This window comes from Petaurus breviceps, unplaced genomic scaffold (genome assembly GCF_028583685.1).
Source record: "Petaurus breviceps papuanus isolate PSGF00001 unplaced genomic scaffold, PetGlider_PUasm1.0 187, whole genome shotgun sequence".
NCBI lineage: Eukaryota > Metazoa > Chordata > Mammalia > Diprotodontia > Petauridae > Petaurus > Petaurus breviceps.
This window is the reverse complement of record NW_027185799.1, coordinates 10,320,325-10,346,743: the sequence shown is the minus strand read 5'-3', so window position 1 is coordinate 10,346,743 and position 26,419 is coordinate 10,320,325. Positions and strand designations below refer to the sequence as shown.

General features: G+C 39.6%; 2 protein-coding genes across 7 annotated transcripts in view; one reads left to right on the top strand and one right to left on the bottom strand.

The window, feature by feature from the left end:
• The window catches only part of FSD1L (fibronectin type III and SPRY domain containing 1 like), a 160,055-nt gene that overhangs the window by 52,121 nt on the left and 81,515 nt on the right, over positions 1-26,419 (top strand). For 5 of the 6 annotated variants that reach the window (XM_069090650.1, XM_069090648.1, XM_069090652.1 and 2 more), the window contains exon 1: positions 16,990-17,225. In XM_069090650.1, coding sequence (XP_068946751.1) covers positions 17,211-17,225 — 15 coding nt within the window. In that variant the 5' untranslated portion in view covers positions 16,990-17,210. Of the gene's footprint in view, positions 1-13,843; positions 13,930-16,989; positions 17,226-26,419 lie in introns of those variants that run through there. The other variant, XM_069090653.1, reaches the window with a different exon arrangement.
• On the bottom strand, positions 10,573-16,670 carry LOC138163051 (5'(3')-deoxyribonucleotidase, cytosolic type-like). Its single transcript, XM_069090550.1, is given in 3 exon segments — positions 10,573-10,812; positions 10,814-11,257; positions 16,552-16,670. Coding segments are annotated over 3 exon segments (729 nt in total). The 3' UTR covers positions 10,573-10,646.

Below are 26,419 nucleotides of genomic sequence, written 5' to 3'. Positions count from 1 at the left end.
ATCTATCTATCTATCTATCTATCTATCTATCTATCTATCTATCTATCTATCTATCTATCTATCTATCTATCTAATTTACTTACCTGTGTTCATGTTATCCCCTATCCCAATAGAATATAAGCTCCTTGAAGGAAAGAATTATTTCATTTTTGCTTTTCTATTCCTAGTGCCTAGAGTAGTGTATGCTACATAATGGGCACATAGTAAATGCTTGTTAAGTGAGTACATGAAGTTTTTAAAAATGGTCCCCAAGTTTCTCCCTGAAACAAAGGCTCATCTTTTTAACATCTTTTACATCAATTTTAACATCTTTGACATCAATTTTTAACATCAATATTTAACATCAATTAATAGATATTGCCTAACTGTGAGTTAGAGAATACTATAGTTTCCTAAGAACTAAATCAACATTAAAATAAGGAGTTACTCACTTAACCCCAATTGCCCTCCAAAAGGCAAAAAAAAAAATAAAGAATTATGCAGGAGTAGTGTGAAGGATACCATCAGAGAAATATACTCAGAAAAAAGACAGAAAAAAAGCAGTGAGAACAAGGGACAACTGATAGATGACCTCTGTGCTCCATTGTCATGCCTACAATTTCAGGAGAATATGAGGAAGACTACCAACTGTTGTTAGAAGGAACTCTTATGGGCACTTCATGGGAAGACATGGAGGAGAGTTGCATTAATATGGGTAAGAATGGATGAGTGGTGATCTACATTGTTGCAGGGAATGCTCACATTGATGAGATCATTGATCCATCAGAGAATTAGAATATCAGAGATGTGACAAATTATGTCACTATGTCAAAGCCTTACAACCATCTCATCTTTAAATATCTCGATGGAAACAATTGTGAGAAGGGAAGTTCAAAAATGGTTCTCAAGGCAAAGAAAAAAGATGAATGTAATCTGATACTCTTTAGATACTCTTTACTACATCAGAAATGACTGAAATAAGAAATATCACTAATTCTTCAAAGAGTCAATTGACTATCCTCCATACATATCATTGTTGGCTTTTGCCAGTCTAAGAAAGGCTGGCACACATATGTCATCATGAATGGTTTGGAAGAAATTTTGTATTAGGAAAGTATTGACTACTAGAAATCTTTTGCATTTGCCAGTCAGAGACTCACTGACAGTGAAACCCATTAACCTATTCACAAATTAGAGTTATAGCACTAAAATGGTCTATTACCAAAAAGTTTTGAGGTTGCAAGTAGATAGTATAGTTCTAGGTATAGAAGGATATACAAGTTGAAAGCCAGAAATTAATAATTGTCATAGCCACTAAGAGTTCAGTGGACGGTATAGTCCATAAAGAATATGGATATAGATACTATTCCATAGACTTCATGAATCAGAGGCCAGAGTTAAGATTCCTACAGAGGTAATGAAAATAATCTATGACTCAAAAAAAGATTCTGACAGAGAAAACCATAGCAGAGATTCTGGTCCTTTCTTCAGATAATGTACCATCAGTGGAACAAATGCCAGACCTCCATACCCAGGATGAGCAAGTATGATGACCAGTAGGCTTGCATTTAGGATAATAGCATAAAAGTTCTATTTCTGGTTGAAAGGAAAGAACATTTATCACAAGAGAATTGGATCTAGTTCTTCCAAAGTTGAATTAATGTTACAGGAGTGGCAGAAATCAGAACTTATTAATATGACATTAAAATCTAATAGAATAAGAACCCTGAAAGATTTATGAAGGCAATTAGTTTACCAGTTTACCAGTCAATAGCTATAGAAGCCTTCCATGATGATTTTACATACCTTAGTCAAGAAAAAAATTTTAGCATTTGTATGAAACAGATTCTCCTGGTTCTAAAGGATAGTTTGGAACATCTATTAAAACTGAGACTTTAGGTGTGGCTAGGTGGCACAGTGAATAGAGCACCAGCCCTGGAGTCAGGAGGACTTGAGTTCAACTCAGGCCTCAGACATTTAACATAAAAACTAGCCATGTGACCTTGGGCAAGTCACTTAACCCCAACTGCCCTCCAAAAAGCAAAAACTATGAGATTTGCACAAATTATATATAAATGATAACAGTAAACTCAAATTTTACAGGACTTTAAAGTTTGCAGTTTTAATTGACAACATCCCTGAGAGGTTAGGTAGTGCAAGTGTAATTATTGTCATTAATTACAGATGGGAAAGTTGAGGCTCAGAGAAGGAAAATGATTTGCCTATGACCACACAGCTTATTTGGAGAGCATACAATAGGAAACCTTTAGAGCTGGTGTGCTTAGACTTCATGTCTTTGAGGGTGGCAAGGGGAAAGAGGTAAGGAATGCAAATAAACATGAATAAACATCTGCTATATGCTAGGTAGAGTACTAAGCATTTTATAAATACTAATTCACAACCCTGCAATAACCATGCAAAGTAGATACTATTATACCCATTTTATAGTTGAAGAAAATGAGGAAAATCGAGGTTAAGTGACATGCCCAGGGTCTCAGATAGCTAGTAAGGATCTGAGATCAGATTTTAATTCAAGTCTTCCTAACTCCAAGCCCAGTGCTCTATCCAGATGTACCACTTAGCTGCTGAGAAGGATCAAAATAACTAAGTTTTAGGTATAAGCCTATAACCTTGTAATAACTGATTACTTTATCTAGTATCTCTCTAGCTACCAGTCCAGAATTAGAGAGCCTGCAGGTTTACCAAAGTATTTTGGGAGAAATAATAGATAGCTTCTCTGCTAAGATTCATGTCTGGTCAAGGTCAACCAAGATTATGAAAGTAGGTGTTGGAGTATTTTCTTCTTTGGAGTATTTTTCCGATTTGAGTAATTGGGAAAAATAAAGTTTGATTGTTTCAAAATATGCATGGGGATGGGTGAAGTTAGTAACAAAGAAACTGAAGAAGAAAGAGGAGAGGAAGGGCATTTAGAGTAGAGGTGTCAAACAGCTATGGACTATGGGCTTCTTGCAGCTAACAACAGTGCTGCAAATCAGATTAAAATGTAATAGGGAAATATTTAACGAAATAAATAATAATACAACAACACATGGACAACATTACACTTTAAAACTTAGTCAGTATACAACTGGTAGGGATCCTAATGTACATCATTATTTATGGATTAATGGTCTCTGTTTCTGTCTGTGTTGGACACCCCTGCTTTACTGTAATGGCAACCTGGGAAGAGGGCTTCTGAAGAGGCAACTCAATGTTGTATAGATAGATGGCAAAGAAAGATAAGGTATCCTAAGCCTGTCTGTCAGTCTTTGAGGCAGTTAGGTGGTGCTGGAGTCAAGAGAATCCTGAGTTCAAATCTGTCCTCAGATACTCATTAGCTGTGTGACCCAGGGCAAGTCACTTAACCACTGCTTCCCTAAGTTTCCTTAACTATAAAATAGGGATAATAAATAGCACCTACCTCCCAGAATTGTTGCTAGAATCAAACGAGAACATTTGTAAAGTGCTTAGCACAGTATCTGGTGGTACATAGTAGGTACTTCATAAATGCTCTTTTTTATTTGTTTTTTTTTAAAGGAATCGGGGTTAAGTAACTTGCTCAAGGTTACACAGCCAGTTATTTTGTGTGGGTGTCGAGTATCTGAGGCCAGAACTGATCCCAGGTCTCCAGACACTGGGGCTGGCGCTCTTACTCACTGTGCCACCTGGCTGCCCCTCTTTTCTTTATTTTAAGGAATCTGCTGGGTAGCAGTGCTAAGAATATCATGAAGAGTAGACAGACACAGTAGGGCACCCTGAGGGAATGACAGGATGTGGAATGTGCTAGGGATGTCAAACCACTGCTACCACCTTCAACAGTACCCCATCTCAGTCTATGCTGGAGATTACCCAGGAGGCTGAATCCAGGAGCCCTGGAAATAAGTGCTCTCCAGACAACCAGCCCTGCTTCGAGTTACTGATAACTGTGAGGGGATAAGGGTCATAAGAGGCCCACCTTTCTCTCCAACACCAACTACTTACTAAAAGCCATTGACAGCGAGATAAATTCAAGAGCCCCAGGCCACTGCTCCTGTTTCCAGCCCAGCTCTCACAGCCATTATCTTGGGAAGTAACCTCCATGGATATTCAACCCAGCAACTGCTGGTGCAGCAGCCACAGTTACAGAGGACCCAGAAAAGAAAGTTTTCACCACCAAAGTCCATGGTGCCCTAAAAATGGACTATTTCATGAACCCTGGCCTGCTTACCATGGCAGGTGGGATTCCTACCCTGTAGTCAAAGCATAAAAAGCGTACCAAAACTTTTGCAAAGATGATTTCACTCACCTTGGTGCATAGAATGTGTACATGCTTATGGACAAGACAAAATCCAGTAGACCTGAAAGACAAACAGTTTTGCTATGAGAAAACTCAATAGGTGTTACATCCAAATAGCAGCCCCAAGTGAAACAAGGTTGTCAAATGAAGGCCGGCTTCCCAAAGCAGAGCTAGACACAGATTTTTCTGGAGTGGCCTGAAGCTGACCTAGGTTTCACAATCAGATTGAATTTAGTCAACAAGCTTGTATGCCTCCCAAAAGGAGTGAACAGCAGGTTCATGGCAATGTGGTTGCTACTTGCAGGAAAGCACCATGCCACCATCATCAGTACATATGCTCACATCGTGATGAATGCTGATGAAGTCAAAGGAAAATTGTGTGAAGACCTAGAGACCCTCAAAATCAATGTTCTGAAAGAGGACAAGTTTGTAATTCTGGGCAATGGAGTAGGCACAAACTATCAGACATGGCAAGGAATCCTTGGGAGGAACGGAATTGGAAACAGCACTAATTACTGAAGACTTGTGCATCTCGTGACCTTCCCATTACCAACACTCTCTTCCTCTTACCTAAACCCCAGAAATTTCTTGGATATAACCTTGTAGCAAACATTGGCATTTAATATTTATCTTTGCAAGGAGAAGAGATAGACAGGATGTGAGTGACAAAGGTGATGTGTGATACAGAGTACTGGAATGATCACAGACTTATCTTCTCCAAGCTAAATATTCACATTTAACAAAAGCAATGGCCCTAAGGCAAGATGACTACCAGAAGACTTAATGTCAACAAATTAGGGCCTACTCCAAGTTTGAACAGTTTGTTGCTAGCTTGGAGAGCAGAAAAGGAGTGGGCAACTTTCAGAGATTTGGTGTATAGCACTGCATTTACTCATCTAGGCTAGGGCTGCCACAAACATCAGGAATGAAAACAATAGAGAAACTGAGAAGCTGCTAAATGAAAAAACAACAACAAAAAACCCAAGAACTCCAAAGGGCTTACCAGCAGGAGAGTTTGTGTCTGAAGAAGGCAGTGCTTAACTCCATCAAAAGTAAATTGCAAGTGAAGCTTAGAGAGATTTGAGTCTTGGCTCAGTAAGAAGGCAGATGAAATCCAGTTTTATGCTGAAAGTAACAACGCAAAGCTCTTCTGTGATATAAAATAGCCTGAAGGCTATTTATATGCCCGAGATCTATGATGCACCTCAGGTATTCAGAGCTGATAGAGCTGATAAGAACGTGATCCTGTAGAGATGGGCTGAATATTTCCACAGTGTTCTCAACAGACCATCATCACCATTGACTATATACCTCAGTTTGAAGTCAAACCCTCCCTAGCTGAACTTCTAGCTGAAGATGGTTTTGAATGCCATTAGACTTCTCTCATGTGGCAAAGTACCTGGTGCTGATTCAATCCCAGCAGAGATTTACATGGTAGGAGTCCACTGCTCATACAAAAGCTGACTGAATTCATCCAGATTATATGGCAAGAGGATGCCTTTTCTGTCCATCTCCATAAAGGAAAAGGAAATAGGTTGTCCTGTGACAATCATGGAGTGAGGGGTGAGGTCCTCTCTCTTAGTCATTGCTGGCAAGATTCTTGACAGACTCTTTCTTAGTCAGCTGCTCTTTCACCTGGAAGATGATCATCTACCTGAAAGCCAGTATGGCTTCAGAATGGGCCAAGGAATGGTCAATACGATATTTGCTATCTGACAAATACAGAATAAACGCCAGGAACAGAACAGAGATCTGTGTATAACATTTGCTGATCTGACCGAGGTCTTTGATACTGTCAATCATGAGCACTTGTGGAAGATCATGGTGAAATTTGATTGTCCAAAGAAGTGTAGTAATATTGCACACCAGTTTCATGACTGCATGTTTGCATAGTTTCTGAATAATGGATGATACTCTTATGCTTTTCCATAACCAATGGGATGAAACAGGGCTGGGTGCTTGTTCCCATGTTTTCAACAAACTGTCAGATGCCTTCATTGAGGAGGAAAATAGCATCAAGGTTAGCTACAGAAGTGATAATAAATTATTTGATTTAAAAAAGCTACAAACCAAGACTAAAGTAGAAAGAGAGTTGGAGCATGATTTTTTATTTGGAGATGATTGTGCACTCAATGCAACCTTTGAGGTTGAGATGCAACAGAGTATGGATCAATTCTCTGCTTCTTGTGCTAATTTTGGCCTGATAATTAGCAACAAGAAAACAGAGGTTCTTTACTAGCCGGCACCATACCATCTATATGTGGAACCATTGGTTACAGCAAATGGATAAATTTTGAATGCTGTGGATAAGTTCACTTACCTTGGCATTATACTTTCCAGGGATGTCCACATAGATGATGAGGTTAATGCACACCTTTCCAGAGATAGTTCAGTGTTTGGGAGGCTCTGCAAGAAACAGGGAGAGAAGAAGTATCAGGCTGCCTATCAAGCCGAAGGTCCACAGAGCTGTTCTGCTCACCTCATTGTCGTATGCCTGACCTGGACAATCTATCAGCTCTGTGCCAGAAAATTGAACTGCTTCCATTTGAATTCTCTTAAGAAGATTCTGAAGATCACCTCAAGATAAGGTACTGGATACTGAGGTCCTTTCTGGAACCGAACTGTCAAGCATTCAAACTGTACTGTGGAGAGGGCAACTACTATGGGCTGGACACATTGTTTGAATGCCAAACATATTATTTGAATGTCAAACATAACATTTGCCTAAAGGATTATTTTATGGAGAGCTCACACAAGCAGATGCTCACATGGAGGTTAGAAGAAGCAATGCAAGGACACACTCAAGATCTCTCTGAAGAACTTTGCTTTCAGTTGTAAGACATGGGAAGACACTGAAACAGAACCATCCAATACAGCATGCCTACAAAAAGAAGGCTTGGTGCTTTATGACCAAAGCAGAATTGTAGTAGCTCAAAAGAAATATAAGATGTGCAAATTTAGAGACATCTCCTCCCTAAATGTTCATACTGATTATTTGTATCCAGACTGTGGTAGAGTCTTCTGAGCTCTAATTGGTTTGATCAGCTACAGTCAGACACACTGTACCCTGATCTCAACAACATGGTGTCATTTGGGTTCTCTTTATGAAGGAGCATTGATTATGGGAGAGAGAGAGAGAGAAAGAAGTTAGTCAGTCTTTCTCTCTCAGTAAATTATAACTACTATTATACTCTTCTGGGAGGCTGAGACTTAAAAACTCAGAATGTGAAGCAATTTATCAGACTACTCAAAAGGCATTGTTACATTTCACCTTGGCTCAGCACTGCTCAAACAACTCCCTCCAAGAACATGACTTTGGAAAAGCCAGATCAGAACTTGAGGTCATTCCAGTCAGTGGCCATCTCTTATAAGAAGCACGATAGTAGTTGCTGGGACTTCTCTGAAAGTGTAGATGGCACTGACTGAAGACCTCAGCATCTTTGGACTCACAAGTTCATCTCCAAGTTCAGACACATACATCTCAAATTCAAATTTTGTTCACCTATAATTAGGCAAAGAAATACAAAGTAAAAGACAGTCAGAAACCCAAGCTCAAGTTAATCTAGTTGAGCCCTCCTGTTCCAGCTGCCACATGGGAATAATCAATGTGCTGCCAGCATTGGAGAAGGGTGCTAGTCGCTCTTCTACACCTCCAGTGAAAAGCTCAAAGGGTATCCACAAATTTGACTGATGGAAAGAGAAGTCAAGGCAGATCATTCTGTTGGAAGATAGACCTAATAAAGGAATTGCTTCATCATTCCCCAATTCAGTCCACATGGTTATCTAGAAAGAAGGCAGAGCAACTCTGTGTGTGCCCTTTTACATAATTATGAGGCAAATGATGAAGAAATTCCATGGCAAAAAAAGAACAAATTTACACAATTACTATTATCAGTTTTCTCATCTGTAAAATGAAGGGATTGAGCTCCATAGCCATGAGGCCCCTTCTAGCTCTTGGTTCTGTACTTACTCGCCCAACCCCCACTAGCACTGGTAGATTGTGTCCTCAGGACTCAGCTTGTTGTTGTTGTTCACTTGTTTATGTTGTGGCAGACTCTTCATGACCCCATTTGGGTTTTTCTTGATAAAGATACTGGAGTGGTTTGCCATTTCCTTCTCTAGCTCATTTTACAGATAAGGGAACTGATGCAAACAGGGTTAAGTGACTTGCCCAGGGTCACACAGTGTCTGACGTCAGATTTGAACTCAAGAAGATGAGACTTCCTGACTTCAAAGACTCTATCCACTGTACCAACTATCCCCAAGCTCAGTTACTTCTAACCCTAAAGGTTCTAGGAGTAATACCTGAGAGGTAAATTTAGTGCAATCATTACTGAGTCACTATCCAGTGTATTGCCTTTGATATGTATCAACAAGTTCATATCTTCCTAGTATCACCTAAGCAATGAATATTTACTAGCATAAGTTTGAAAATTTGGCCTCTCTTCAATACCAATTAACATCAATTAGTTTTTACAAAGAAATTTTTACTGGGAAGATAAAGTAAGACTTTAAGCACAAAAAAATCTGAAACTAGGAGCATACTATTCTCTACCACTGTGGTCCCTGGGGAGCTGTTTAAACTTAATGTGGTTGCTACTAAACATTTGTTTTATCCAGTTCACTTCTGCTCAAATGAAATAATATCTGTAAAGCACTTAGCACAGTGGTTGGAGATTATTCCACCACCATCACTACCACCCCTCACTTCTGATTGTGGCACAGCCTATGAACAATTTACTCCTTTGCTTTCAGGATAAAGTACCTTGCCTATTGGGTCAATTCACTTCTGGGTCAAGTAGGTTGCTTCTCAATGCTGTCTCCTCACTGGGCTTAGCTGCTGTGGCTGTGGCAGGTTCTGCTTCTGAATTCTAGTTCCTAGACCTAAGGTGGATCTTCTGACTGATACTCATTAGGGCTTGACCTGGTTTGCTCCTTCTCCAATGCTCATTCACCTAAAATGAGGACAGAATAAACACAACAAGGACAGAAGAATAAAAGAACCGTATTGACAGTTACATGGTAGTCAAGGTAGGAAATAGGGTTGCTACCTTTCCCTACATGGAGTTTTATAGCAGTTCTTCCTCACTTGAAAACTTCCAGAGAAGAGAATAATCCTTTTGTTCAATCCTTCAAGCTCAGTACCCAATTAAAAATTTTTCATCACCACAGAGTAAGCGGACAGGAAACAATGATAATACTGCTACATGTCCTGACTTAGGGGTAAAGTCTCCCCATTAATCACCACCACATATTTCTGGAAATAGTCTTGCCAAGCCTCAACTCAGATCACCATCATCCAAGAGTGGGCCATCATTGGACAGCTCCCTCATTACATGTTTTTGGAAATTTATTTACCAAAGTGAATAATAGTGGACACATGCTTAGGAAGATCTAAATATGGGTCCTGACTTTTAAAGGGATAAAAGATATTCCCAAATTTTAATTTGGTCAGTGATTTTTAAGAGAGACAAAGGAGGACAATGACATTAGACAAGGATATTGTTATAACACTAAATCTTACATTTTCCAATATAATGGAGGCCTTGGCACTGTAGACTTCCACAGTACCTGGTATGAATTTGGGCTCATGGGAAAATAGCAAAGAATGTATTAGAAAATAGTGTTTAAGATTAAGAAAAGAAAGCGTTCAAAGGCTTGTAGAATATTTAATAGTCTCACACCTGCATATCATATTGCTTTCCAGAAATTAGAAGGTGCTAATGTAGCAAGCATCAAATAACACACAGCATTAGACAACATGCAAAGAGCCTTGGAAGTTTTATCAAGCAAGTATGTCTCCTATGCATATGTTAAAATCATACAAGATTTTTCATAGATGCAGCTATCGAGATACATTTTTCAACAATCCTCCAAGTATCTTCATGTTTGAGGAAAACATGTTGACATCAAGCTCCGGCAAAGTCACAGGGTTTTGAGATCCATGGTCACTTTAAAAGAGATCAATTTAACAATCCACAAAAGTAAAAGAAAGTATATGAAGAATGCATATTGCTCAAATTGCTGTATAATAAGCAGTGCATATATCTTGAACAGACAATATAGATGAACAGTGAATTGGACCTTGATTTGAATAGCAGGAGAGAGGAATAGATTGTATCAGAGAAAATTTTTTTTTTCAGAGTCAAAATTTTTTATTAACAAACATATGACCCACAGTCCTATGTTACTGTGATAATGGTACAGTTATTTCTGGAGGTATTTGATGGTTGGGTGGGTCTGTGCTGGGAGGTTACCCCTGGACTAGAAATCTGTTCCCTGACCTAGTTCAGCTTCCCTCCCCTCACTCTCCTCTTGTTGGAAGTCACTCTTCCCTACATGGGCTGATGTGGCTTACAGAGCTCTAATTGTTCCTACTTTGGATGCCCTTTCAGTCCTGTTCTAGGCTTACTTTCCGCTTACTATCTAAGATGGCTCTCCAGTTGTCACTCCAGGAATGAAGCCTTCTTTTGGAGGGGAGTGGGTCCAGGTATTGGTTGTGGCAACAAGTAAACAGGATGTGCTCCCAGCTTGGGTTCCCCTCTTGGCCTTCAATAGTCATCAATGAGCAGGTCCCCGGACACTATTGTCTTATCCCTGGTCAGGATCATTCTTTCCACAAACTCCAGACCTAGGTACTTGTCCACCCAGTGGTACTTCTCACTAATGCAGTAATTATACTTCTGCAGTGGGCTTGTGCAAATGAAGACTTCAGTATTGTTCATGCATTTCATTTCCTGCAAGGCTTCCAAGGCTCCAGGGATGGGCTCCAACTCTAGGAAAAACCCTGGTGCTTCATAAACGCTTGCCACTTTCTCTGCGAGGTCGGGCCTCAGGGCTCCATACCGGTCTCTGGAGGAAAAGCCTCTCCGCTCCTTCAGGGCCACATAGGGTTCCTGAGGGAAGCGGAGACGAAAGTCTCGCAGGAGGCCGCCCTCAAAATTGGCCAACACACCGTCCATGTCCACCAGTGCCCTCCACGGCCCGGGAGAGCCGTGAAACCTATCAGAAAAATTTTACCACATTTTTAATCACCTCAAATTCTTCCCTTATATAAAAAACCTCATCTTTTAATACCAATATTCTTCAGTCCATTGTGGGACCAACAGTGTGGTTGCTCAATGTCAGACAGGAATCAGAGCAAATTTAGGGTTCGGACGAATCCATTTGTTTTTTTTCTTTTTTTACAAGTAGAATTTTTTTTCAAAAAACACTTTTTCTTCCCCTTCCCCCAATGGAAAGAAAAAAAGAAAAACAAAACCTTTTTTTTTTTTTTAACAAATATGTAGAATTAAACAAAACAAATTCCCAGTTGGCCATGTGAACTGAGAAGGGCAGCCAGGAAGCTGAAACTGTCACCACCTGCCCCCCTTTTGCCAACTGCTTATGTGGCATTTGAAGGAAACAATGAGGTATCTGGTAGCTTCTGCATTCATTTATGTAGTGTCTAAGACTGTACCTGTTTGTGAGTAAATTGCCCTTTGCTCAGCTCAAGGATGAGAGCAAACAAGTACTTAATTTCCTGGTTCCGGGCTTCTTTATTGCTTGTGGGGTTGGGTCGGATGTGGGAATGAAGGTTGTAGAAGGATTGGATAAATGTCTTCGTGTGTGATTACTAAAGAAGGTACTCTGATACAGACATATCTACATTTTATTTTATCCCCTATAATTTAGTATTTTCAAAAGTAATACTCTTGCTAAAAGGAGATTTGATGAAACACATACAAGGGATGGGAAATGATGAGAGTTGCCAAGTTGATATGGGTTTAACTGAAAGATAAATTTGGTGGATATGCATTTACCTCTGGCATGGTTATGGGTAGACTATGCTGGGACTGAACAAATGAAAATAGATAATTGGCAATAAGCTGCCCCTTCAGATTCCTGACAAACAGGCAGTTTGACTAATACTATTGTATGAATGGATCAAGAATTAGACTGTTAGGGAGAGGTCAAGTTAACAAGCTTTTTATCAAGTGTCTACTGCATTCTAGGCTCTGTGCTAAGCTCTGGTAAAAAAAAAAGGCAAAAAATAGTCTCTGCTCTTCAGAAGTTCACAGCATAATGAGAAGAGATAACAAAGCAAAAAACTGTGTACATAGAAGCTATATACAGAGTAAACTGCAGATAGTCTCAGAGGGAATACTCCCATTATTGAGATTCTGGAATTAGTGAATTTTTGTAGTAAAGTGAGGCCATACTGGTCTAGAATTGGAGCCTGAATTCATCAATATCTGTGACAAAGAACAGCAATTTTTTTTCATATTTTAAATATATCATGCATTTATTATTCCGTATATAGTGCATGCTATTTATATTATCCCCCTGCATTTCTGTTATATTATCATTTTAGGTCTTCCAATGGATATAATACTACTTATAACCACGACAGTAATATAACTCTTAATTGTAATTTTGTTTTTCCTCCACATTTACATCAAGGATTATACAAAAAGCTCTGAAAGTTCAAAGGTAACCTTAAGAAGGAAAATTAATCAATCAACAAGAATCCATTAAGTGATTACTATGTGCCAAGCATTGTATCCCCTAGAGTGTATCAAGGTCCTTTTTGTCTAGATGAAACCTCTGAGCCAAGGAATCTTCAAAAACATGCTTCCTTGTAACAACAAGGTCTCAACATCATTTTCTTTTCTTTTCTTTTCTTTTTTTTTTTTTTTTAAAGCAATTGGGGTTAAGTAACTTGCTCAAGGTTACATGGCCAGTTATTTCTGGGTGTGGTGCTGAGTATCTGAGCCTGGATTTGATCCAGGTCATCCTGACACTGGAGCCGGTGCTCTTATTTGCTGAGCCACCTGGCCGCCCCTCAACATCATTTCCAAATACAAATGCAGAATGCCTAGGTAGGCAAGTATTGTACATTTAAAAAAAATCCATCTGATATTCCTGACTCTGCTGAGCTACTACTGTAGAATATAGGGTTCAAGATAAGGAAAAATTACAACTGTATGGATTGATCATTTGTGATATTTGATTTTTTTTTAAGTGTAAAAAACCTTCCAAGGCTTTTATTTTTCAAATGGGCACTTAATTGGTAGGGATGGGGTTGATTTGGCATCTAGACTGGTGATGTCTTTGGTGTAAATTAGCTGACACTGTGAAAGCTCTCTGGACCAATACAGATCCAGTGACTCAGCTGTTATTTAAAAGTCTTAGATGACTACCAGAAGAGACACTGAGAATTTCAAGTGGCTACTAACCTCCATGTGAGCATCTGCTTGTGTGAGCTCTCCATAAAATAGTCCTTTAGGCAAATGTTATGTTTGACATTCAAATAATATGTGTTTGGCATTCAAACAATGTGTCCAGCCCATAGTAGTTGCCCTCTCCACAGTACAGTTTGAATGCTTGACAGTTCGGTTCCAGAAAGGACCTCAGTATCCAGTACCTTATCTTGAGGTGATCTTCAGAATCTTCTTAAGAGAATTCAAATGGAAGCAGTTCAATTTTCTGGCACAGAGCTGATAGATTGTCCAGGTCAGGCATACGACAATGAGGTGAGCAGAACAGCTCTGTGGACCTTCGGCTTGATAGGCAGCCTGATACTTCTTCTCTCCCTGTTTCTTACAGAGCCTCCCAAACACTGAACTATCTCTGGAAAGTTGTGCATTAACCTCATCATCTATGTGGACATCCCTGGAAAGTATAATGCCAAGGTAAGTGAACTTATCCACAGCATTCAAAATTTATCCATTTGCTGTAACCAATGGTTCCACATATAGATGGTATGGTGCCGGCTAGTAAAGAACCTCTGTTTTCTTGTTGCTAATTATCAGGCCAAAATTAGCACAAGAAGCAGAGAATTGATCCATACTCTGTTGCATCTCAACCTCAAAGGTTGCATTGAGTGCACAATCATCTCCAAATAAAAAATCATGATCCAACTCTCTTTCTACTTTAGTCTTGGTTTGTAGCTTTTTTAAATCAAATAATTTATTATCACTTCTGTAGCTAACCTTGATGCCATTTTCCTCCTCAATGAAGGCATCTGACAGCTTTGTTGAAAACATGGGAACAAGCACCCAGCCCTGTTTCATCCCATTGGTTATGGAAAAGCATAAGAGTATCATCCATTATTCAGAAACTATGCAAACATGCAGTCATGAAACTGGTGTGCAATATTACTACACTTTCTGACCCTAGTTCAAATCTTCTGCTCATTATACCATGGTACTTCTCATTTACATGCCAACCCAAATTACAGGAACATTTTTTTTAAACCTGATATTTAAATCTTTGAAGCTATACTTTTCTATACGATTCCTAAAATGTGGTGCCTACAATTGAACACAGTTCAGCCATAGATATGGGCTGACCAGGACAGAGTACAGAGGGACTATGATTTTCCTAGTTCTGGACTCTGTGCCTCTCTTATGTGCAGCCCAAGATTTCATTAACTTTTTTTCTTGATATTATATTGTTGACTCATGTTAAGTTTGCAGTTCATTAAAACCAACAATTTTTTTTTCAGATGAACTGCTATCTAGCTTTGCTTTATCCATCTTGTACTTGTGAAGCTTTTTTTTTTTTTAACCAAATGTGTAAGACTTTATATTTATCATTTTTGCATTTCATCTCATTAGATTGGGTCCAGAATTGCCTGTCAAGACTTTTTTGGAGCCTGTCATCTAACATGTTAGCTATCCCTCCCAGTTCTGTGCAAATTTGATAAGCATACCATCTAGGGCCAACCTCAAATCCCTGCTTCACTTTCTTCCACATTGGTTATTCATGATTACTCTTAGAGCATGGTCATCCAACCAGTTCCAAAACCATATAACTTTAATATCCTCTATCCCATGTCTCATAGGATCATAGATTTAGAGTTAGAAGGAACTTCAAGTTTCTCCTTCTTGTTCTTAGGAATAATGAGAGAAATTTTGTGAAAAATTTTGCTGAAATCTAGGTAATCTATATTCACTACATTCTATATACTGATTTATTTTAGCCTAGTAATCTTGTCAAAAAAAGAAAGAAAAAGGTCAGCCTGTCATTTCCACTTCTTAATAAGATTATGCTGCCTCTTTGTTTTCATAGTTTTATTCTGGGAATTTTGATAACCATATCTTTAATAATATATTCTACAATTTGCCAAGAACTGAAGGCAAACAGCTGAGTTTGCCAACTCCATTCTCTTTAATTAAATTGAAATAAAATTTTTATAAGTATCACTACCTGAAAGCCCTGGGAATAAAAAAAAAACCAAAAAAAACAAAATGAGTCTCTGATATCAATGAGTTTACATCCTAGTGGGGGCAAAGGGATGGAGTATGCGTCTTGGCTCCTTTTGGTGGGCTACATGCTAAAGCCAAACCAGTGGTACTGGGTTGATTCCTGTTTGTTCAGGAGACTGGGGACTTTGTTAAAGATGATTGACAATTGAGCTAGGAAGAATTGCTCCCTCAGTCTCAATATAAAAGAGTAAACTCTTCACAAGGAGAAAACTCTCACTTTTGAGCAAATAGCTTGGGGTTCTGTCAGCATCTACTCTGGACTTGCAGTGGTGTGGGGAATTTCTCCATTCCTCACCAGCAGCCATGCTACTTATAAAAACATTGCCAAGCCTATCTCTTTTGCTTTGTGTTTCTTTGCCTAAACTCAAATGACCAAACATCAGTCCAGAGAGATGGCTATTTCCAGCCTTTGTGAGTAGGAAATAAATACTTGTTCTATACCTGACCTCGACTTTGTATGTTGGATGCCTTCTCTAGAAGGTGCCACGTTAATCCTTGGTTCCTGACGTCATCATTCAAGTGAAACTTTAGTCTCCAAAGATACTATTTCGATTGAATCCTGGTGTATTTAAGCCCAGAGTTCCCTTTCTGGGAGCGACCCTTTTTGGATGCCGGTGACATATTTCTTTCCCAATTTCTCTAAATGCGCTATTCATTTGAAGTCTTCTGTGTATAACTTTCAGTTTGTCCCATCTTTGCTGGTTGGTACTTTAACTATTTCCGTTCAATTCAACAAACAATTTAGTGTGCAAAGCACACAGGCAAAAAACACTGTGCAAAACACACCTACTTAGACTCTAGAGATAGGAAGATATAAATGAAACAGTCCCTGCCCTCTAAGAACTTACATTTAATAGCTTCTATGTAGTTTTTGAAATTTTGTGATACCAACCCTGTTCTTTGTATTTCTCTCTTCCTTCCTTTCTCCTTTAAGTTTGTGAGAAACCTGGGTTATTATTATTCTAGCCTAATAAGGATGCCTCCTTTTACTCATTGGCATGGGATTTCTGTCATCTTAATTGAAAACGAGCTTGTGACATAAACTTTAATGAAGCTAGTTGACACTGGCGTGGAGAAGGCAGTTCCAAGATCGTCACTGTATGCCAACACGAAAGTCCTGCTAACTGAGTCTCAGGCATCTTGCTTGGATTTCTCATTTGCATTTATCGCACCTCTCATGTGCCATGGTTGTTTCGGTGTTGTGGTCCTTCTTTTGTTTTTAAGGTATGTACTGAACTCCTTCACTGGATTTCCTTGACAAGGTCTGTGTAACATCGATCTTTGCACTTCCAGAGGAACAAAGTGCCTCGGGAGGGACTCTTGGGATCGCCACTCTCCCCCCGTATCCCAAACCTTCTCTCCCCCCCCCACCCCCCCCACGCTCGTTGACCCTGCCGTGGAGCAGGCAGTTCCACCCCCCCCCGTCTGTCAGGAGGCAATGGCCCAGCCGTCAAGGGCCGCGCCCTCCCCCCCCCTCCCCTTCATCTTGGGGGAGGGGGACCTCCACGCCCAATAGTGAGGGGCGTGTGCGCAGGCGGGCTGGGGGCTGGAGTTTGGGGTTAAGGCGGGCGGGGACAGGCCAGGCTGCGGCCGAGGCCGGCAGTGCATCAGTCTCCCAGGAGACAGTGGCGGCGGCGGCGAGGTTGCTGCTACCTCCTTCTTTCTCCAGTGGTCGCAGAGCCCGGCGGGCACGAGGCCTCCCCATGGATTCCCAGAAAGTGAGTGATGGGGGCGAGGGAGCCGCGCCCCTTCCTCCCGCGCGGGGCTGGCCCGGGCTCGTGTGGGCGACCGGGAGTGTGTGTGGAATGGGGGCAGGGAGGGGAGCTCCATCGCCGGGGCCCCCCATGCCTCTTCCGGGGCGCGCGGCCGGATTGCCCTCCCGTCTCCACCCCGGCCCTGGCTCGGTGGGGGGCGCGGGGCGATGGCAGAGGCGGCCTCGGGCTCCTCATCCCCTTCCCCCGGCGATGGCGCCTTCCCCTAGCGGAGCGCGGGGAGGCTGGAGTTCCGTTAGGATCGCGGCATCCCGGGGGGAGGGGGGGAGGAGAGGGCGATCCCGGGGGACGTGGCCCTCCCGGCCCACGCCCTCGTCTCTCCCTCGGACCGCCGAGCCCCGGGAAGGCGCGAGGCCCCAGAGCGGGCCCGCAGTGTCCCGAATGGGAGGGGGCGGTTTAGTCTCGAGTTCGGGTTTCCCTGGCGAGGAGGGAGCGGTCCAGGCCTGTGAAGTGACGAGAAAGTCCCTGGCCTGTCCGGCGGGCCCGGGGCTCCAGACCCAGCCCCTTCTCCTCCCTGGTTCCCAGTGCTCCCGGACATTCCGGTAGCTGACCTCCCCCTAGTGAGGCCGGCGGCGCTGGCTGGGATTCCTGGGAAAGAGCTCGTGGTTGCAGCGAGCCTTTATAAAGCCCTGCTTTAGAAAGCCCATGGCTTCGGTCCTCCCAGCCCCCCCTCCCGGGGAGAAGCTGCTGCCACAGCCGCGGCAACCACAATACTTAGATAGCACTTACTGTGAGAAGCAGGCATGCACTAAGGGCTTTATATCATCTGATACCCTCCACAAGGCGGGGAGGTAGATGTAGTAATAGTAATAAGGAGGGGGATGATGATACTAACAGTTACAGGCACTTGCTTTGTGCCAAGCCCTTTACAATTATTATCTCATGTGATTACCCTAACAACCCTGGGAGACAGGTGCCTTAACTGAGGTCCAGAGAAGTTAAGTGACTGGGCCAAGGACATTCTCAAGTTATAAATAGCGGAGTAGGGATTTGAAATGGGTCTTCTGACCCCAAATTATGTACTTTTCCTCATACAAGACATTACCTCTTTTAGGGAATCTCCCATCTTTCACATAGGTCAGCTAGCATTGTATTAAGCATCTTCTGCATGCTAAGAGGAAGTAAAGAATCAAAAGTCCTGCTCTCAAAAGAACTCACAGACTAATGGGGAGAGTATTAATTCACAGTTGTTTAGTGCTTTAAGTTTAGCCAGTTTAATTTATCTTTGTTTTTATAGATGAGGAAACTGAGGTCAGAGAAGCGAAGTAGCTTCTTAGACAGTGGTAATATATATGCTAAGTGCCAGAGCTAGGATTAGAACACAAGTCTCTTGACTGCAAATTCTCTGCTCTTCCCTCAGCACTATACCATCTCTCTTTAAATAGAATTAAGAGGGCATTAATTTGTACTGGACCAGGAAATCACCCTGTTCTATTTCTACTTCTGTCACTATCTGTGCAGTCTTGGGGAAATCAGTACATTGTTGACTAAATAATTTTTTAAGGTCTCTTCCAATTTTAACAGTAATTTTGTGATTCTTTGCACTGAAATCTAGGTTATTCTAAAGTATAAGTGTTTAGTGTATTGTCTTCTGAAATACTGATGAAAATATCTGAGGTAGTTTTGTTGGAAGCTAAAAAGCAATGGAAAAACATGTTTAAAGAGTTTTAAAAATTTTTGAAGACTATTGAACAATAAGGGCATCTGAGAATGTAAACATTTTTAACTTGAACATTTACAGTATAAAGTACAGTTAATGTATGCTTGTGTCTTCAGTAAGAAATTAGGGGACATTTGTTCTAATTCTTCTATACATGACTAATGTGAAAATATGTTTAATAGGAATGTGTATGTAGAGCCTATATCAAATTGCATACCATCTTGGGGAAGGAGGGGGAGAAAATTTAAAACTTATGAAAGTGAATTTTGAAAACTAAAAATAAATTAACTTAAAAAAAAAGAAAAATAATAATTATGGCTGCCAAATGGGCAGCAACAACAAAAAAAATTAGGGGATATACTTTTCTGATTTTTACTTTTTATGACTAATTCTAAAGTAGGTTTTTAAATATTCTATTTTTTGTGCTTTAGATAGTTTTATGTTTTGTTCAATTTTTTAAACAGAACTTTTCTTTTTAAACATGACTATGTTTTAGTGTCAAGTTACTGTAACTTTTTAGGTAAGAGATGTTTTGACTTGAATGATTATTTTACACCTATTTTGTGTCATCTTGCCTTTGGATTTAAACAAAGAGAAGCCACATAGCATAGTGAATAGAGTACTAGACTTAAAGTCAAGAAGGACCAGGGTTTGAGTCCTGCCTCAGATGACTAATAAATATCTGGGTAACTCTGAGCAAGTCATTTAATCTCTAAGGTCCCTTCCAACTCTAAATCTATAATTCTATGAACAGTAAAATAATAGTAATTTTCACTTTTGGACTCTTACTGTAGTCAACCATGAGCACCAGTTTAATCATCATACTTTAGTATAGCAGGATTGAATTAAACTTTATGCAGTAGCAGATAAACCATACTATTAAGAAGAAAATTCATTTTTTATTGTGGCATTAAAAATATTTAATATTCTTGATTTGGATCTTCTCATAGACATTATTATAGAGTTATCTTACATTCTGAAATTGTTAGGTATGTTTTCTCTTTATGATCAAACAGGAATGTTAACATTTTGTAGACAGATATATGATAGAGTGGCTATGAAGATCTCTCTCTGCCACTCTTTGGAAAACTGAGGAATTATCAGTAATCAAGATATATTTCTATTTAAATATGAGTTCAGGAACAAAAAAAACAAAATGGAAAGGATGGTATGCATAATAATAAGGATTTAATGCTAATACTCCTTTGAATTCTACTTTTTTTTGGTATGGTACAGTGTAGAATGACTGTTGGAGAGAAACATTGGAACTGGTGTTTTGTTGTCTTTTGTACAACCACTCCCCAAATGAAATCTAGCCTAGTGCACCTTTGCCCTCAGGTTACAGAGTCTCCTTTTTATCTTTAACAAATGGTTTCCATGTAATAGAGCTAAATGAGGATCATTAAATCCAAATTGAAAGAGGATTGGAAGTTCTGACTCATGTAACTCCACTGCTCTAGTTATAGGATCTGAGGCTTAACTAAAGACAGTCTTATAGTAATGTGATGGCTGCTGGTCAGCAAATAGATTAGTCTCTACAGCTGCTTTTCTGTCCAAGGAAATAATTTGGACGACAGTGTTATGTTACAACAGACAGTGTTTGAACAGAGTGGGGGAAGAAACCAATTGCTTTGGTTTAGCACCATGGATACAAAACAACTTCAGCATTAACTTCTTCTATACATAGTGGAATTTTGTTGAGTTTCTTGGAATACATTCTTGCAGAAGATATGTGAAATATGTGTCTTTGTTAGCTATGACATGCCTTTTGAATATATCCTTAAGTAAATTTAAGAAAATCACAAAGGTTTCTTTACTTGGGAAGTGCGGATAGAAACAGAGAACATTGAGATACTTGGAGGAATTACAGGATTTAGAATTTGGGCATTGGGAAAGATTACACCTAAATTTTTGTACAGGAGACCCTCCACATGGGGATAATCAGTGCTCTACCTTAGTAAAGCTGGAGAAAGAGTAAGTTAGGGACCAATTGGAGGAGGGTCACTGAGAGACTTATGCTCCTTTTTTCTTTATTTTTTTTCCTTCTCTCCCCTTCTCAATCCAGAAAATGTAGTAGCATAAATTGTAGGCTGGAAGAGAGAATAACCAACATGATATGTTTTTAAAAATGTTTCACTAAGTACATTTTTTATTTGAATCTTTCAATAGTCTTATGAGATAAGGCTATATACAGGTCCTGTTAGCTTCATTTTACAGCTTGAGGAAATTGAGGTCACATAACTATAAGTATTAAAGGCAGAATTCCTAAAGTATCAATCTGACCATTTCACCTCCCTCCTCAATACTCCTTTAGCTCTTTGCTGCTTCCAGGATCAGATACAAAAATCCTGTTTGGTGTTCAAAACCCTTCATAACTTAGCCTCTTCCTATCTTTTCAGTCTTTTTATAGTTATTCCTGCCATGTACTCTTTGATTCAGCCATTTACTTCCTTCCTGTTTCATGGATAAGACTCCATCTCTTTGCTCTAGACATTGTCTTGACTCCTCCATGTCTTGAATGCTCTCCCTCCTCATCTTGGGTTATTCCTTTCCTTGTCTTTAAGTCCTGGCTAAAATCCTGTCTTCTACAGTAAGATATTCCTAAATCCTTTTAATTTTAATGCCTTCCTTCTGTTAATTATTTTTCATTTATAGCTTGTTTGTACATATTTGTTTGTTGTCTCCCCTATTTAGATAGTAGGCCTCTTGAGGGAAGGGGCTGTCTTTTGCCTCTTTTTTGTATCTCCAGCATTCTGCACAGTGCTTGGTACATAGTAGATGCTTAATAAATGTTTACTGGCTGCCTTACTGACAGAATCTGAACCCAAATCTTTCCTGACTCCAAATCCAGTGTGGTAATATCTTGTTTTTTTACTGAGGAGTCTGATATCGTTTGAGGGAGCTTGAGGTTTGCAGTTTTTTAACTTTAGTTAGCCACCTCCTGCAGATGTTTGAGAAGCAGGTATTATGATTTACCTGGCATTCATACTTCCTTGAGAGTCCTAAGCAAAACTAAGTGTGAATAAGCAAGGTTTATCTTTGATTCATTGCTCCCTGTTCTTTCTGATTCCTTTCTTTTTTCCTTCAGCCTAACATTGCCTTCTCCCTTTTTTCTGCCTCAGGGTTGAGTGTCTTTTTGATGTTCAAGCTCTTTACATAACTCTACTTTACATAACTCAAACTTGTCCCTGTCTACTTAAACAGAATTCCTCTTCCTTGAATGTTGCTGATCTCTGCTTTGTGTATAAAATTGATTAAAGTTAGTTCTTGGGAAGGTGTGAATACTTGATTAGGCCTAACCTACTCAGAGTTATCTAATTTACCACAAAAATATGAGAATAGGTTTTGTTTGTTGGCCTTTGATATTTAGTATTGGCCCTTCACTACATGCTTTTCTTACCTTTCAACCTTTGCCAATGTGTGAGGAATGGGAGATGCCAAGCAAAAAACTGTCATATTTGGGGGAATTGGTGAAAAGCTTGACTCACTAAAATGAACTAAACTAAAATGTAGTTAGTTAAAAAACACAAACCCATAATAAGTTTTCTAGCTGATGCCGAGTAAAGCTGCTTCCCTGAGTGGGGGTGAGTTATGATGATAGTAGCTGGCAGTTTTTTCTTTTTTTCTTTTTGGTCTTTTTGGAGGAGGGAAGACAGGGCAATTGGAGTTAAGTGACTTGCCCAAAGTCACACAGCTAGTAAGTGTTAAGTGCCTGAACTCGAATTTGAACTCAGGTCCTCCTGACTCCATTGCCAGTGCTCTATTCACTGTGCTACCTGGCTGCCCCATAGCTGACAGCTTTATAACCATTTACAGTTACAAAACTCTTTACATAAATTCTCATTTGAGCCTCACCACAAAGGAAACAGGCCAAGAAGTTATATATTACTCATGGTCACAAAGTATTTGTCACAGATGGGATTTGAATCTTCTCGGTTTTAAGTGCAGCACTTTACTATATCCAGCTGCCCCTTAGAGGCAGTTGAATTGAATATGAACAGGGCTATCTACAAAGTTTCTTTTACCCTGTTCATCTTCTTTTTTCCAGGAACTTTATTATTCTTTTTACACCTTTCCCCCTTCCCCCCCACAGAAAGCTGGTAAAGATCTGATATCAGTCATTTATTTATACTTGTTGAGGGATTTGGATTATACTTTGAGTAAAATTCATTTATATTAAAATTAAAGTTATCCCAACTGGTTTTGATATTTGAAGCTTTTTATCTCTATTTGGGAGATAGTTACTGGGTGAAGTGGATGGTAGAGATTAACTCTAGTTTTAGGAAGGCCTGGGTTCAAGACCTATCTCCGACACATATTATCTGCATAATTAATGGACAAGGCCATCGATCAGTGCAATAGACAACTTTGGAAGACCTATTTTTACAAGGGTACCACTATCCTTCCCAATTCTAAGAATAAATTGTCCAGGTTTTCAAACTTGGAACCCTCCCCAGCTCATTTTCTTTTTCCCACATATCCAGTTAGACAAAGAAATCTTGTTTATTCTATGTCTTTGGTATCTCTTGGTTCTGTCTCCTCTTTACTCATATAATTACCACCCTGGCTCATTCTAGGGTGGTAGTCACCTCTTGTTACTTTTGCCTGAACTATTGTAATATTCTCATTAGTCTCTTCCCTCTCCAGTCCATAATGAACCCACTGGCTAGAGTGATATTCTTAAAGCATAAATCTGACCATGTCACTCCTCTGCTCAGTAAGCTCCATTGGTTCCCTATTGCCTCAGCGATAAGACATAAGCTTTTCTTATCATTTAAAGTCTTCCACAATTTGGCTTCAGATTCTCTTCCAGATATAAAAAAAAAGCACTGTAATTTATGGGACACCCTGTACATTACTCCCTTTCATATATACTCTAGCCAGACTACTCTTTTTTCCCCCCAGAAACTCCTTTTTTCTTCTCTGTGCCTTTTCACAGCTTGTTCCTAGTGCCTGGAATATACTCCCTCCCTTCTTTTGCCTCTTAGCCTCCTTCAAAGCTCAACTCAAGTGCCACCTCCTAGGTAAGGCCTTCCTAAATCCCTTCATGTGCTAGTGTTCTTCTGTTCCCCATTACCTGGTATTTTCTTGGGATAGAGAGCTGGCCTTGGTGTTAGGAAGACCTGGGTTCGTCCTGCATCTGACCCATTACCAGCTTTGCTACCTTGGGCAAATCACTTAACTTTTTAGTACAGTGGTGTCAAACTCAAATTGAAATGCGAATCATTAAATCATATATAAGGTTGTCTGACTTAGAAAACCATACATGTTTATATATGTATATATCTAACACATATATGTAACATACATATGTTATATATATTTATTAATACATCAGCACATTAAAATCTGATAGGAACTACATTTTAGTCTGGTTAAGACTGTACTCAAGAGTGTGTATGTGGGCACATGTGACTATGTTTTACCCGAGTTCTAAGACAACTCTGTAAGACTATAAATTACAGAGAAAGTGATAACCTCAGTAGAGGTTTCTAATCTGGGAACTCTTATCGATGAAATAACAGGTTTGGTCTCAATTCCTATATTTTGTATCTATTTATCTGAACATGTTGTGTCCCTTGATACAATGTAAACTTATTGAGGGTAGGGACTGTTTCATTTTGTCTTTGTATCCTTAGTGCCCTGCATATAGCAGGTATTTAAATATTTGTTTATTGGAGTACAAGACCATATTTCTTTGTTAAAGCAGACAAAGAGAACAGTAAGTAGGTATGGAGGGCAGCAAAGCAGTAATGAAAGAGCATTGGATTAGCATGATGAGATCTTTGTTCTAGTCCCAAATTTGCCACTAATTAACTGTGTGACCTTCAAAAGCTATCAACTGGATTGTTATAAAGGAGTTCCTTTTTCTGATATGGAATGGATTAGATGACTCTTAAGGTAATTTCCAACTCTTGAGATTATAATTTAGACAATTTATGATCTCATTGATGTAGGAATTTCTTCCAGAGTAGCAAAACATCACTCATAAACACGTGTCTGTCCTGTGCAACTTCTCCATTTGTCATGGGGATTTCATCTAGCATTCAGGGAATATTCCTTAAATTCTCTTGAAATCTCAAGGACAGAAGAATGTCTATCTCTTAATGCTGGTTCTTGCCACTTGACTAACCTACAATTCTTTTTTTTTTTTTTTTTAAAGCAATCGGGGTTAAGTAACTTGCTCAAGGTTACACGGCCAGTTATTTCTGGGTGTGGTGCTGAGTATCTGAGCCCGGATTTGATCCAGGTCATCCCTACACTGGAGCTGGTACTCTTACTCACTGAACCACCTGGTCGCCCCTAAGCAATTGGGGTTAAGTAACTTGCTCAAGGTTACACGGCCAGGTGTTTCTGGGTAGTTGCTAGGTGTCTGAGCCCAGGATTCGATCTCCAGGTCATTCCAACACTGGAGCCGGTGCTCTTACTTGCTGTGCTACCTGGCCGCTCCAATTCTTTTTTTTTTTTTTTTTGATCATAGGTTACATTTGGTTGATGATATCCCTTATGCTTCTTATTTATTATATATTGTAGTTTGCTTATGCCTGCCATATATACTAGACAATAACTAATGATAACATACCACTAGAAAAATATTGATAATAATTAAAAAGATGGATTTTTGAAGGAGAAGCTTGGGATTATTTAAAAAAAGATTTGTCATGAAAATCTCAGAGCTAGACCTAGAAGGGAATTCAGAATCTATCTAGTCCAGTTTGATCATTGTACAGATGAAGACTCTGAGGACTCTGGTGATTGAATGAATTGCCTATGCTCATACAGGTAGTGTCAGAAACAGAATTTGAACCAAGGTCTTCTGACTCCAGAACCAGTACCCTTTCCACTGTACCATACCTCCCTTCCAGGAGATCTTTATTCAAGTCTCTTTCATCTTTTGAATGTTTGTTTGCCTTCTTTCAGCTTTTTGCTTAGTTCATAGGATCCTCAGGACATAGATTTAGAGTTAGAAGGAACCTTAATTCATCTAATACAAAACCTTCATGTTAGAGATTAGGAAATTGAGGAATTAAGAGGTTAAGCGATTTGTGCAAGGTAGCAAAGCTGGGAATAGGTAGTGAGTGACTCATCTGGGATTCAAATCATGACCTCTAACTCCAAAGTTTGAATTATTTCTAATGCACCAATTGCCTCCCAAACCTTTTTTATACCAAATTTTCCCTATCCTGCTTCTTGTTTTAGAAATATAGCTCATAATCTTCCACCACTCTTCTCTGTAGGAGTTCACAAATTCATATTCTAAATCAATGTTGCCATTGGTTGTCATATTCTGCTTTTTGCAAATGAAGTCAAGCATTAATATGCTTTTTATGATAGTTTAAACTATTTTGTTCTTATTGTTACAGCAATTGTTCTACATCAGTTAAACTTTTACGTGAAATCCATATTTAGTTTTGTTGGACTTTTGGTGGTATTGTCCAATTAATAGGGATTCACATTCTTTTTTTTTTTTTTTTTTAAA